Below are 15,806 nucleotides of genomic sequence, written 5' to 3'. Positions count from 1 at the left end.
ATCATAATCAAACGGGTTTAGCCTATTAATTATTTTACATTTGAAACCAACAAAGCCTGTTCTTAAATATTCATAAATATCCATTATAAAGCCGGTTAGAGCAGCAATAATTCATCGATTGATCAATTCCTTGTCACCTAAATTAAGCGCCAACAATTTTGATAATCGGTTTGAGTAATTTTTTAAGAATAAAAAGTCTAAATTCTCTGACTCCAGCTTCTCAAATGGAAATATTTTCGGGTTTCTTTACTCCTCTATGACAGCAAACTGAATATCATTGACTTGTGGACAAAACAAGACATTTGAGGACGTCATCTTGGGCTTCGGGAAACACTGGTCAACATTTTTCACCATTTTATGACATTTTATGGACCAAACAACTAATCGTTTAATCGAGAAAATAATCAACACTGGCCAGCTACACTATTTTATCACGCTACCATTAAAATCCCTGTTCTTTACAGTCTTGGCTCAGTTTCCTTGAAGATGAATCTATATCTATATCTATATTTATATAGATATATATATAAATAATAGGGGTGTAACGATTCATCTACTACATCGATGTATCGATTTATATTCCTACGATCCAACTACATCGATAGGCACTCGACAAGTTGTCCTTCGTGGGAGACGTATATCGATATAAAATCGATTGTATCGTTATTAAAGATTTGCACCTTGTATTTAAGGACGACAAACGTTATATGAAAGTGTTTTTTTCGCACTTTTATTAGTAAAGAAATGTTAAACGTTACTCCGGTTCACTCTCCAGACATGCGCTAGCTTGCCAGCTATGCCCTCTGCAGCGCAAGCACGCATCCATGCCGTGCATGCAGACGAACGGCGCACTGGACTCCTCGCACCTGGTAGCGGCGTGGACTGAGACAGGCATCGGTCTGCATGAGCTGCGAATGCAGAGGAGCCGGTCGACAGAGTTTAATTTTGGGGGCATTACGTGAGCAGGCGCTATAAATCCACTTGACGAGGGCGGCTTCACCCATAGGCGCTTTCCCCGTGCGCTGTCGTTTTTTCATTCAGAGAAAATTACTTTCCTTTACCCGTCATGATATCAATGCACACGCAGCATCAGCCTCACGTATCCAGCCCTTAAAGCAGACAGTCATGAGGCAAATTATCAAAGGAGTAAAGTAAAGAACAAAACAGAAATTCAACTAACGTTAACATACTTTTTAAAATGTTTTTCCGTATGTTTTCTTATATGAAACGACCGCAAATGAACACTGTAGGTGGACTTTTTGATTACTATAAGCAGATTATTTAAACAGAGTTTGTATAGGTATGATTCTGTCCCAAGCTGTTTGATCACTATAAGCGGTTGATCACTGTATTATTGCTCTACCGTTTATATAGAAAATGAGGACAGAAGCAGCAGGTTAAACCACTGTTCATTTAACTTGAATAGAAGTTGGTTTATTATATTTTGTGTTAAATATTGCACTGCCTTGTATCTTGAGAACTGAAGCACGAGTCCTGCAGTTGCACTTTTTATTATTTTCTAATAAAAGGTGTATGTATTTGCCACTAATTGTTGTTTACTTGTTTATATCCATAATTAATTCATCCCTGATTCCCTTACAAGAAAAAACTTTGAGGAATCCTGACCTGCACTGTTCAGTATCCAGCTATCACACAGACTGAATTTTTGGCAAAAAATGTTACTGTATTGATTTCAAGTCATTGAATCGTATCGTATCGCTCTAGATGAGCCAAATATCGTCCTTGAATCGTATCAGAACCATAGAAATTGTATCGTAGTAAAAACGTATCGTTACATCCCTAATCAATAATGAAAACAATCTATACTTGCAGCCCTAAAGCAGGGCTTGTTGAAATAAAAATCCAGGGTACATTTGGATGTTGAAATGTCAGAAATGGGCAATCAATTGCCATTACCTTATAGGTGGGCAACTACAGTAGGTGCTAAAACATGATTTTAAATCTTTAAAAATTTTGCTAGACTGAGTCACATCACAACAACATTCAAAAACGATGAGAACGTACATGTTTCTCTGTTAACACAATGATTCACAATTGGCCAACAAGACACTTTTTTTTTATTTGGAAGAAATATGTCCAACTTATCAAAGTATATCAGTGGGCCATACTGTACTGCATTCTGTATTCTCCATCTAATCATTAACAAGTGTATGAGTGGGGCTTCAACTAACGATTATTTTCATTGTTGATTAATCTGTGGATTATTTTCTCGATTAATCAATTAGTTGTTTGGTCTATAAAATGTCAGAAAATGGTGAAAAATGTTTATCAGTGTTTCCCAAAGCCCAAGATGACGTCCTCAAATGTCTTGTTTTGTCCACAACTCAAAGATATTCAGTTTGCTTTCATAGAGGAGTAAAGAAACCAGAAAATATCCACATTTAAGAAGCTGGAATCAGAGAATTTTGATTATTTTTTTCTTAACCTATTAATCGATTATCAAAATAGTTGGCGATTAATTTAATGGTTGAAAAACTAATCAATTGCAGCTCTAAATCAATTGCCATTACCTTGGGTGGGCAACTACAGGTGCTAAAACATGATATTATGTCTGCTACACAACAACATAGAATATATTTAAGTTTTGCATTACTGAGTCACATCACAAAAACATTCAGAAACTATGAGTATACATGTTTCCCTGACTCACTTCAATTGACCAAGACACTTTCTTATTTGGAAGAAATATGTACAACTCATCAAAGTATCAACGGGCCATACTGTACTCGATACTGTATTATCCATCTAATCATAAACAAGTGTATGAATAGGGCTGCAACTAACGATTTTCATTGTCAATTAATCTGTTGATTATTTTCTCGATTAATCAATTAGTTGTTTGGTCTTTAAAATGTCAGAAAATGGTGAAAAATGTCGATCAGTGTTTCCCAAAGACAAAGATGACGTCCTCAAATGTCTTGTTTTGTCCACAACTCAATATTCAGTTTACTGTCATAGAGGAGTAAAGAAACCAGAAAATATTCACATCTAAGAAGCTGGAATCAGAGAATTTTGATTCATTTTTTTTCTTAACAAACATGTTTCCCTGGACTCACTCCAATTGATCAAGACACTTTTCTTCTTTTTTTGGAAGAAAAATGTACAACTTATTAAAATATATGAGTGGGCCATACTGTATTCTCTATCTAATCATAAACAAGTGTATGAATGCCACTAACAAAGAAGCTCCATAAAACACAGATTTTGGTAACTGATGAGGAAAACATATTCAGTGGACAAGCTTCCCTAAAAGAAGCCTCTGTATGCAGAGTAGTAAAAATGCTGCAGTGGGTTATATTTGGTTATATATGATATAAATAAAATATAAATATCATGACCTGTTCCGTGCAGTTCAACCATACAGCTTACATACTCCTTATGCAGCATATCACTGTCCAAATATCTCCCTGACATTCACACACACAGTCAGTCACTCACTACTGTCACCCAGTTTCCACCTCTATGCCTCCCAGCCAACCGCTGCCATTTCCCCAAGTTCAACCCTAGGTCAAACACCTGAGAGATCAGTGATTATAACCACACGCACACACAAAAAACAGCATTTGTGTATATATGGTGTGAAGCTACTGGGATAACTTTAACATTGTCAGACATATTAAAAAAGTGTGACAGGTGCATGCAGGAGCTCAGGTAAACTGAGTTAAAAAGAGAGACAACTTAAAGTCTCTAAATGGTGGCTGGCTATGATGAACAGCTGGCATGCTCTGACATTTAAGAAATGAGGAGATAGTGTCATAAGATAAATGCATCGTTGATTTAAAGATGAATCACTCAATTATTCATTACATTTGCATACCAATATGACTAATTGAGCTGTTTGCTTTACAGCATGTATTGAGCAGGAAAATGTCACTCTGGGATAATTCCTTTAATAATAATAATAATAATAATAATAATAATAATAATAATAATAATGGTTGACCATGTGAGCAATCCTCTAGTGGTTGGAGTGTGTCATGGCAGCTTTTTTCATTATCTGGACTGATAAAAGGCACAATATCCAAGATATGGAGGGTCAAATGCACAAAAGTAAACCAACCTGGCAACAAAAATCAACTATGCTTGGATTACAATAGGGTTTCTGCTGCGGCAAGGTGTTAGTTTAAGCGACGTAGTGGAGAGAACAACTGTCGTTTCCCCTTTTCTAACCGCGTTATTGATCGTAGTCTGTCTGCAATGAATGGCTGCAAAGGGAAGAGGGGGGAAAAACCCTGAACTTCAGGTGACCGACCATGGCTCTGACATAGCCTGCATGCAGACTGGGAGGGGTAGAAAAAAAACACTGCTTGAGAGAGACAGAGAGAGAGAGAGAAAGAGAAAGAGAGAAAGAGAAAGAGAGAGAGAAAAAAAAACTACACTTTTTTTAAAAGTCGAACGACAAACGAGCGCGAACAAAATTCGGTTCCGCGAATAAGAAAGTTACACGTTTATCGCGGAGGAAAAATGAAGTTGCTAGATAGAGCTATTGCTAACCAGGAACACTACGGGTACAACGGAGGGTAGCCAGACTCTGGCTTCAGACTCTGGCTTGTCTGATCCGACTGACCCTTCATTTTTATTGCGGCCAGACTCCCACAGATCCTCCCCTTTCTACCCGAAAAGCGAACCAAGCAAGAGGCGAACACATTAACCGACAAACGCTCGGCCGTTATAGTCCTCCAACGGACACACCACCAACTGACCGCAACCTTTTTAAAGCGGAGAGAAGCAGGACCTTTCTCTTATATATATCGATTATACTCTTTTTAATAAAAGCCACGTTATCATTTTATAACCCGAGCTAACGTTTACCCAACATGGCTGCCTCGCTCGGACCTAAAATAAAGGGAGAAATAAGCTACAACCGCCGAGTCTTTTGTCTGTTTCACCTCTTTAACCCTCTTTAAACTACTGCGCCAAACAACCGCCGTGAAGAGAGAGAGCCGTTAGAGAAAAAATACTCGAACAAAATGGGGACTTACGTGAAGGCAGGCGCTTGGGTTGCTCCTGCTTCCTCCTTGGCATTTTCCCCCGTTTTTAATCACATTCTCGTCCTTGTTTTAAGGGATAAGAAGGAAAAAGGTTTCTCCCATTGAGGACTGTGGAGGACAGCCCCAGTGATGATGGCAGAGGAGAAGGGACTTGCTTGGTTTGGTTCGTGTGCACCTGGCTCTTTTTGCTCCGGTGGTTTAAAGTGTATTGTTGGGGGGTAATGGGAACACAGACACGGTGGTGGTGGTGCTGGAGGAGGTGGAGGAGGCGCCGCTGTGTTGTTGTTGCTGCCCGTGTCTTGACTATGGCTGCTCTGCTCTGCTCTGCTCTGCTCTCTCTCCGGTGCAAGTGTGTCTCCGAGCCCCTAACTAACACTAATGCAGGGATCAAAGGGCAGCAACAGCAGAGCAGACACACACGCGCGCACGCACACTCACACAGTCACACACACACACAGGCGCGCTCTCTCTCTGTCTCTCTTTCGCTCTCACGCACACACTCTTGCGCGCCCCCGAGAGAGAGAGCAGCGGACGGACAAGGTGCCCCCAAGCTTTCAGGGTGTATTACTGAAAAGAAAATGTATTAAAAAAAAAGAGGTTATAAATCATGCAGAGAGACATTACACTACATGAACGGAATCTATTTAATTTCCTTTAAAAAAAAAATACAATTATATATAATTTAATAAATAATAACCATATAAATAAATATATATAACCATATAAATAAATAAATATATATATATATATATATATATAATGGTGAGTGACGATACTAATTTATGCAATAATGCGAATGGGCACGTCAATTGAAACGCTATGAATACATAAAGCAGGCGTGTTAAACATGAATTTAGCCTGCTTTAGCAAAACAGACACTATGACCAAATCATTATTTTGATTAAAGATATATATCCCAATTGCAGCATAGTCAAATTTAAAATGCTTGAATTGAATTTTTGTAGGATAATATTGACTGGGTGACTTGAGTTTACACCCTGATTTTGCACACTTATACATTAAATCTATGCTGCTATGTAATAATAATAATACTTTTGACTTTTTGATGCTGCTATGTAATAACAATAAAACTTTGGCCTATTAATAATATTATAGTGCATCCAGGGCATTTCAAGCCCTTGGTTTCACTCTTTCCCCTGAAAAGTTTATATTTCACCATGATTGATACAAAAGTTGCATGAATATATTTAATTTCCTTCAAAAATAATATATAATGGTGAGCGACGATAATAATTTATGCGATAAGGCAAATGTACATGTCAATTTAGACGCTATGGATACATAAAGCAGGCGTGTTAAACAGGAATTTAGCCTGCTTGAGCAAAAACAGACAATGAACCACTATGATCAAATCATTATTTTGATTAAAGATAAATATCCCAATTGCTGCATAGTCAAATTTAAAAGCTTGAATTGAATTTTTGTAGGATAATATTGACTGGGTGACTTGAGTTTACACCCTGATTTTGCACACTTATACATTAAATCTATGCTGCTATGCAATAATAATAATAATAATAATAAAACTTTGGCCTATTAATAGTATTATAGTGCATCAAGGGCATTTATATATTCAAAGAGGAAGACATTTCAAGCCTTTGGTTTCATTCTTTCCCTTGAAAAGTTTCTATTTCACCATGATTGATATAAAAGTTGCATGAATCTATTTAATTTCCTTCAAAAATAATATATAATGGTGAGTGACGATAATAATTTATGCGACAAGGCAATTTAGACGCTATGAATACATAAAGCAGAGATATATTAAACAGGAATTTAGCTTGCTTTAGCAAAACAGTCAATGAACCACTATAACCAAATCATTATTTTAGTTAAATATAAGTACCTTAATTGAAGCATGGTACAATTTAAATGCTGAAAATGGATTTTAGTAGGATAATATTGACTGGATCAACTATAGATTAAACACTGATTTTGCAAACTTGATGTTGCTTTACACTTAAAATAATGATCCCAGTCACTTCCACACAGTGAGGCATACAGATTATTAATTAAACACCGGTACCAGATCGGTACTCTGTATCGGGCGATACCCAAAGCTCAAGTATCGCTATCGGTATCGGGACTTAAAAAGTTGGATCTGTGCATCCCTATTAGTAGGCCTATTAATAGTATTATAGTGCATCAATGGAAGACATTTCTAGCCTTCGGCTTATTATACCCACTCTTTCCCCTATAAAGTTTCTACTATTTCACCATGATTGATATAAAAGTTGCATGAAGAAAAACAACTAAAAGCTACACTTGATCTGTAGATTGATTAATAACAAAAACATAATCATTATCAAACATCCTATATTTTAATTTCTTTTATTTCTGTCATCACCTCCTCCCACCCCCCACTTCTCTCACACAGGCTTCATACATGTCAAGCTGCTAATTTAAAAACTGCCTGCTGAGTTATACCTAGAATTTTGTCTATTAAAAGAACTGTAAAAAAAGAAAAAGAAAAGGTACATTGTGTGGGAACCAGTATCAAATCAGGTGGAGACAATAACAGGTGTCAGTGTCAGAAACATATCCAACAATTATCCAACCCAATGTAGTCATCTCCTCATCAAAGTTGAGAGAGCAAAACTGGCCAGAGCTGAATCCTCCTCCCTCTCAGCTGGGTGTTGGGGCTTTTTCACAGCGCAGGCTGTCCCCCACTCCCTGCTGTTGGACTCCTCCAGGCTGCGTTCTGTTGGCCTGCCGCGTTCTTTCACACCTCGGCCGCGTGTGAGGAGAGCTGTGTCTTCATCCCTCCATCCTTCCATCCTCCAGTCCTCCTCCTGCCATGCCTTCCACCCACCCCCAGTGGAGGCGCAGGAGGCTCGTTACCGTGGCAATTAGTGAAAAGCCCAAATTAGCCCTCTTGGCTGTCCACAGGTGACAAAGACACTTTGCATTTCTGCTAATTAGGAAACAGAACAACATGATTAAATGGGGCCTATCAGGAGGAGAGTGGACAAACATGTTCCACAAATAGAAAAGAGTTATATATTATTGCATCTCCTGCATGAAATGATTAAGACATCCCATTAGGTGTTTCATTTGTGGAGAGGATAATGTCGGGCTGTGATACTGAATATTATAATGGTTTACATTAGGATTTTAATAGAGTTTTGTGAGTGTGTTTGTGTGTCTCAGACAGCTGTGTTTCTCACCCTCGCCTGCAGATGGATAGTCTATGGACAGGTGGATGAGCTGCAACAAGGGAAAGGTTAAATTCTTCATAAGTTTTTGCGTTTCTTGCACATTATATTTCTGTCAGCACAAAATATGCATATGGCAAGACCTCTAGACAATTTCTCTAAGTACCTCAGGGGAAAAAGTACTCAGATATCTGCTATAGTTCTGCTTGGAAAAGCTTCAAACTTGGACAAAGAGTTATAAATTAAACAGTTTGTCCAACATACATATGTTTGTGATTTTATGCTGGTGCACAGATAAGCTAGAAATAAGTTGTAAAAGATTGAAAAGGTGATTTTAAGAGCATGCATAGACCTTCTGTGGTTCAGATCAGTTACCATGTCTATAAAATGCAGTGCATTTTTATGATTCCACTAAATCATTGTAATGCAGCTGCTCTGGTTTGTACGTCTTGATGAAATCACAGATGAATGTTGTTCTGCGACTCCCTAGATTTCTGAGAGTGATGTTTATGCTCACAAATGTTGTATCCTAGGGAAGCTGAAATAGTCCTGCTGGATGGCTTAATCATTGCTAAATCTTGTTCTGTGTATCCAGCCTTTGCTTATTTCGCCACATTAATGGCAATTAATGATAGCAAACTGCATGTAATATCAAACTTCATTTACCAGGCGGACTTATTCCAGACATAAATCAGTGTAGGAAATATAAAACTTCTGAAACATTTTCATAAACAGAAAATAAGCCACTAGACTATTAGTCTTGGTGGTGTGTTTGTCCCCGGTTGAGTTTGGTCACCACGGGGAGGTCACAGCCTGTTCTCTGACCCTGACAATGCCAGGCAGCTGAGGTAATGCTGGCAACAGGACAGTCTGCTGATAGTAGCCATGGTAACACTGACATGACCTCACTCAGGGTTGAACCTAAAGGTCATTCCTCATTGCTCCGGGGGAAGAGTGCTCCAGCTATATTACCAGTGACAGCGCTCAAATTTCCCAGCTGGAACACTGTACACATTCACTACAGCAAAATGGCTTTCTCTGAATAGCCCTTAAATAACGCCGTGCATCCGTGTCTACTTTTCTAACGAAGTGAAGGTGTAGAATAAACCCGAGGTCAATTAGAATTGTCTTGTTTCTCTCCCCAATAACTGGGCGCAGGTTCCCTGCTTTGAAAACGACTCATATTGTCAGTCGACATTATTACTACTTATTAAAATGGTTCCCTATAGTGGCACAACAGTTAGTGGGGGCTAAATGAGTTTCAGGTGCTTCAGTGGAGAATGGAGCAGACTGGAGAGAAATGAGCTAACTTGCTTATGTGCCTTGGGGGCAAACTGAACATCCTGCAGTTTCTTCTGTCTCTTTTTTCCTCCTCTCCTGTATCCTCTCAGGCCCTGTCCTGTGCGGGCAAGGCTGGTTGGGCTAGCGTTAGGCTCAGCCAGTCAGATGTTGCCCTCGGGTAAACAGAAACATCTGTCCCCTGCCCAGCCGTGACTGTCGCTGAGTGATAAATCCTGGGGTGGCTTGTGCCAGTGCTGTCCGGCATGCCACCTGTCCCCCCCTCCTATACACAATATCCCCAACCCCTACACGTACGCACACACTTCACCCTATTTGCACTCGTCCGCCTTCATCCTGACAGTGTGACAGAAGCAGGTGGTTCACACCCTTTTTGCCCTCTGGCCTTCTATGCTCTCGTCCTCGGTTGGCACATTTAATGCAGGGAGCGAGAAGGGTTGTCGCCTCTAGCAAATACCAGCGAAGAGATCCCTGTAGGTTATTCAGCAATGGTCCTAGGAAACTCAAAAGCCTGTAGCAGTCGTTTCCTTTAATCAGACATCAAGTCTGCAGATCAAACTAAAGTTTCACAAAGGTCAACAAAATGCTTCTTGGAAAAAAACACATCATAAAGTCCTTTTTTTTTTTTTTTTTAGAGGATGTCACTTTAATGACAATGATTTTTACTTATTAAGAATTTTATGCTACAACCTGTCTGACCTTGTTGTAAATTCAACTGTCAGACCAAAGCATGGACACATACTGACATACTTTCTCTGTGTCTGTCATGTCTTTACTCTCCTGCTACCACTTCCTCTCTCTGCTCTGCAACTTTTACTAAAGTGACAGAGGCAGGTGGCCAACTTCCTGCCCTTTGACCTTCAACAGTTTCCCCGCAGCAAGAAGACAGTGCAAACACTCACACTTCCACGGAGGAGGAGCCTAGATTGGCCTGGGTGAACTGGGGCAGAGGTCTTGCAAAAGCCCCTGGAGGGAAGTGAAGGTCCTTCAACTCAGGGAGACAAGAGTTATTTTAGCAGTGCCAAACCTGACAGGCTGAATGATAATCCTCAGTGCTAATATGCACACCAAAAAGAGAAAGATATGCAGCCCTGTCTAACTAAAAACTGACTAACAACTGAAAAGAATCAGTGCGCTGATTAGTGGCACACTCTCCTTGTGAACACAGTTCTAAAAACAATGAGCTCTTTTATCATTTCAAGCGGTTTGCGGACTGAATTGCAGCACATTTTTCACAGAAAGCCACAAAGCACTAGGACGGATACACTGTCTGCCACCTGCCTCTAAATCAACTTTTTTATTCCAGAGGCTAGGTGAGCAAAAATTATTATAAAATATAATATAATAATTACAAAAACTTTTATGAACAGCTATTCATATGTGCACCCTTCCGCCCTTGGCTGCTTCACTATCTTTTTTTCCTTTACAATATACCTGAATTTATCTAGCAAAAGGCCAGTGATAAATTCTTTATACCGTTTAAAATAAAATAAAATGAAAGAGCACTTCACAATCAAAAAAAATGTGTGTGCTTTTGAGCTGTACTTTAGGCTCGTGCACGTCTGTGTGTATGATTTGCATTGTTTGTTTTATGCCTCTATGTGTGTGTAAGAGGACCCCCGCTGATTAATGTCACTTCGTATTGTAATGGAGCGTGCTGAACATGTTCTGATATCTGTAATGTGTTACCAGTCTCAGCTTGATTTTATTGCCATGGTCTAATAGGATATTTGCCACTATCACAATTTGGATTAACTTCCATATCACTGCTGTTAAACCGAGTGAGATTTGTATGTGTGCGCGCACAAATGATAGAGAAGTGGGGATGTCTATCAGGGTGGGCCGCTCTGGTCGATTAATTTCACATTCAGTACCTCCTTCATAATGTGTCTCTTCTGTTTGTCGTTTTCATTTTGAGCCGTTACAGCTGCTGTTTTTTTCCCTCTCATTGATGCCACGTTGAGGGAGGAAACATTTTTGACCCTGTGTAAAATAAGGCACTGCTGTCTGAATTTGCTACGGGGGACTGGCAAGTGCTTTTTTTTGACCAGCCTTGCCTCTGACGCACACACACAAACACACACACACACACACACACACACACAGGTATAACGAACCCCGGTAAAGAGGTCTGGCACGCTTTTGTCCGAACATTTTTTTGTCAGCAGGAAGCAGGGAACTCTATGCAGAGGAGGCTGCCCTTGCTCTGTGAGTCCTTTGTCTCCCTACATCCCCAAGCTCCACCTCTCTCTCCGCCAGCCCTCCAATGGGAGAGCCTTCAGGTGTTGACCTTATCGGGTGGAGGTCAAAGCCAGGTCAGGGATCTGTTGCTAGGCTACCATCAGATAAGTGGCTACGGTAGGCAGCAGTGGGGTAGCTCTGTCATTCAGGGCTTGTCATGTAATCTTGTTCATTTGCAGACAATTGTCTGGACGTCAGAGAGGCTATCTGGCCCATACTGTTGTAATGAAACACATTAAAATATTAAAACCAGCCATGCTGAGCATTGGCAGCTCCACTTGGCACACGCCTTTTTTTTACAGTCATGCCAACTGTCATGCAGTAACATGAACCCCTTAAATACGCTTGTGTGGTTGGCTGTGTTAGAATTGTTGTAGAGGATCGGGCGCTACTCATTTGATAGTTTCTAATGCTAAGAAAATGTGAATAATAAAATTAGTTAAAAGTAATTTCAGCAAAATTATTCATATAATCAGCGATTAAAAATGTGATATCTTCATTGGGAAAGAACACTCATATCCATCTGTGTATATACACTATGTATGTATTTTTCCTGCAAATACTGTACATAAATAAATGGATGAATTCATTCATGACTCGTGACTCATTTTGGGGTACAGGTGGGATGGCATCTTGTTGTTTGCTAACCTACAACCTTTAAATAGAGTACAAAGAGTGCTACAGCAGTCTGTTTGAGGAGCGAGGGGGAGGGAGGGAGGGAATGAGAGAGAAAGAAAAAGAGAGAGATAGTTGTTGCATCTTCACACAAACATGGTCTGTTCTCCCACTCTGCCATTCCACCACCTGGACCGAGCTATGTGGGAGACTGCGCCACGCAGTGATGAACGACACCAAACAGGACAATTTCTGTTCACACTGTGGGTCATACGGAGTAAGACGGGTTGACACAGCATCTGTGTCATATCACCGGTTCCTCTTTGGTGACACCTGCATTTTGTCAATGTCACCCACTCAGCCGCTCAGGTTAACCGCCGGGTCTGGGAGGAAGTGGCCTTCGGAGGCCCGAGTGAGGAGCGAGACCTCAGACAGTTAGACATAAAGAGACCTAGATAAGGCACGTGGCAATTTATCCATGCCAGTCCTTGTACTGTAGCTCCAACATGGGATCTCGTCTGTTAGATTGGCGCATTGTGAAAAGAGGTTCTCAGTGTCTGGGCGCTTGCCAGCTGACATTCCACGGAGACAAATTGAGAGAGAGGCTCCGGCAGATTTATCGGGCCATTGGCTCGCCTCAGGAATTCTCTTGTAACATGGCACTCCTGTGAAAGGGATAAAGAAATTAGTGTAAAACAGCCCCCCCACGCCCCCGCTCCCACAGCACCCGTTTAGAAATCTAGTACTACTTGTAACCCCCCCTAACACACACTTCCTTTTTTATATATAAATGTGGATGAGTACAAGATGGATGGGTCTGAGCTTGAGTCCTCTTATTTCTATGAATATTCAAGAGGGTGGGCAAGAGAGCGTTGCTGTATTCTGGCTGATGAGTCACAGGTCCTCAGTGGCAGGAAGCACTGCTGGTCAAATGACAGAGAGAGAGAAGGAGAGGGAGACATGGAGGAGAGAGGGAGATAGGCTGGTGTGTGGGATTTGAAAGGAACTGCTCCTGGCTGTCTTGGATATTTATTCCTTTCTAAAGCAATGAGGTGTTTGGAGAAAGAGGCCAGTTATGTTCTTAATCCTACAGTGAGAACAGGGAGCATTCTTTTGCACTTGCCCTAACAGACTACGGTCTGTGGATGTCTTTGCTTCTGACCTGTTGTTGATCAATAGAGACATTTGATTGACTTTTTTCCAAACTGTGTGGAGAACAACACCATGCAAATACACAATGTAACCTTCTTTTTTTTTTAAAGGTGCTAAATGCAAAATTGGGAGCATTTCTATTGCCTCCGCACGGCTCTCAACATGGTGACGTAGCTAACAGTAACTGTAAACTGTATATGAGAAGTGGACGTAGCCACCATGACGTCACCCATTGGTTTGAGGACTGCCAATTTGAAATTCGGCATTTTGGCTGTCGCCATCTAGTGACACTAGAGGGTAGAGCTAAGTACAACCGAACACTGAATAAGACATTTTCAGTCGACCAAAAAGGTTATAATTAACTTTAATGAACCGAAAACACACTGTGAAAGGGTTAAAGTAAGAAGTAGGGTCATTTTCTCATAGACTTCTATACAATCTGACTTCTTTTTGCAACCAGAGGAGTCTCCCACTGCTGGTTATTGGAAAGAATGCAAGTTTAAGGCACTTCTGCATTGGCTTCACTTTTCAGAACCAGAGCTGCAACAGTGCTGACAGAGCTAACAGTGTTATTATGTTATCACGTCTACAAAGCGAGGAGAAACTTGGATAACAACACACACACAAGGGGGAGAGAGACACTTCAGTCTCTGCTCAGGTACACATTACTCCTCTGTATCTTTACATAGCAAATAGATGTTGCCGCTATATTAATGCTCTGAATATCGTATAGAGCACCTTTAATATTCATACCACCATACATTATATACATCATAAAATAATAAGGATTAATAATTAATTAGGTATAAGCATCCCTGTTCACTTCCTGGTTTTGCATACAATGGAGCCCTAATGCCAACCCCCATATCATCTGTCAGCATCTAGAGGTTATCTGCCAAGTTGATGAACAGAGAGATTGGCTATGAAACACAAGGTGTGACAGTATGGCAATATGTTATAGTATGCAGGCAGAGCTCATCAGCAAAGAGAGGACGATCGGCTTTGTTCCAAATGTCACGATGCATATTTATGGGCGCACTGGAGTGGCTCCTTGTATAAGCACCATTCACCATCTATCAAGCCCAACCACTACAGTGTCTCTTTGACAACTTGGTGGGATAGTGTTGTGTGACAAAGTGATCAAACTGGGCGATCTGCTCATGGCTCGAGCCAAATTTTCTTGTGAAACTGACTGTCATTTAGACAGTCAAGACAATAAGGCATGCGGAGGTTAACAATGTGTAATTGTTAGTTACTGCGTGTGCACATAATTATTTTCATGACAGGATGCTTCTAGGGAAAACTTATCATCACAAGCTTGTCATGTTGTTGACAATTTTAAAGATTGTATAATGCTCTATTTTTTTCCACAATGCGACAAAAAGGAAGACTGGATGTGGAGCTTTAAAATCCCTCCTTGCCTCAGATTGAGATATTAAAGGGAAGTGAGAGAGGATAAGGTGACATGAGAGGGTGTCAGACAGAAAGACAGACAGACAGACAGATACAAGCAGAACCCTCGGCATAAGCTCGACTGAGCTCTCTTTCCACTGAGGAGGATCTCAGGAGAGTTGTGTGCTGGCTGGCTGCGCCTGGGCCATATAGCACAGGATGGCCAGTCTGACTGTCTGTCTGCGGTAGGACTCCTTAGGGAGAGAACATGGCTCCAGGGCTGTAGCTGATTTGAGATGGTCCCAGGACTAACCCCTGGGGGACACCAACCAGGCAGAATTGGTTCTCTGAACCTCTCTTTTTAGGCTTTTGAAAGCAGTGGAGCTCAGTGGCTGAGGAGAGACTGAACAAGAGGAAGGCTTTCATTTTGACTGTGAGCAGCTCAGTGGATTTCCTCCAAATTACAGGGAGTGATTACATCCCACCTCGTCTGCCTCGCGCCACCCCCTTCTCTCAGCATGGGGCCCCCGGGCAGCCAACCACTGTCAACTGTCAGTGCTCACAGCTGAGTCATTAAGTGGAAGTTGAGCGATGTGTCATTGGCACGGAAATAATAAGGAGCAAAACCCAAAGCTCGGGGACACTCGTTGCACCCTGTGGATAATTTACCACTGCTTATAAATTTCCTTTACTGCACAGTTGCAGACGAAGGGATTCAGAGCTCTTATAGGGGGATGTATAGTGGATGGATGTGAAGGTCCAACCACCTGTTTCGGTGTGAGCGTTTTTTTGCTGCTGCACAGTGACATGAACAGAGGGCGGGCACGGATGGAGTCACAAGTCAGCCATTTAAAACAACCCTCGGTGCCACAAAGGCAACAGATCCAAGCATCCAGCCATGCAGCTGAGGTTTCCTGGC

The 15,806-nt window shown here is 41.0% G+C and overlaps 1 protein-coding gene and 1 long non-coding RNA gene across 6 annotated transcripts in view; one reads left to right on the top strand and one right to left on the bottom strand.

The window, feature by feature from the left end:
- Window positions 1-5,494, bottom strand: part of znf827 (zinc finger protein 827) — a 93,534-nt gene extending 88,040 nt beyond the window's left edge. For 2 of the 5 annotated variants that reach the window (XM_037763381.1, XM_037763383.1), the window contains exon 1: window positions 5,004-5,493. In XM_037763381.1, the coding sequence (XP_037619309.1) occupies window positions 5,004-5,046 (43 nt within the window). In that variant the 5' untranslated portion in view covers window positions 5,047-5,493. Of the gene's footprint in view, window positions 1-5,003 lie in introns of all 5 variants that reach the window. The other 3 variants (XM_037763382.1, XM_037763384.1, XM_037763385.1) reach the window with 3 other exon arrangements.
- On the top strand, window positions 365-15,629 carry LOC119484526. The gene is made up of 3 exons (XR_005206037.1): window positions 365-626; window positions 1,120-1,122; window positions 15,618-15,629. It is a non-coding gene; the product is annotated as an uncharacterized LOC119484526 (long non-coding RNA).
- Window positions 15,630-15,806: the final 177 nt, after the last annotated feature.

This window comes from Sebastes umbrosus, chromosome 3 (genome assembly GCF_015220745.1).
Source record: "Sebastes umbrosus isolate fSebUmb1 chromosome 3, fSebUmb1.pri, whole genome shotgun sequence".
NCBI classification, from domain to species: Eukaryota; Metazoa; Chordata; class Actinopteri; order Perciformes; family Sebastidae; genus Sebastes; species Sebastes umbrosus.
Note: the sequence above shows the minus strand (reverse complement) of the source record. Positions and strands in the feature narration are given on the sequence as shown.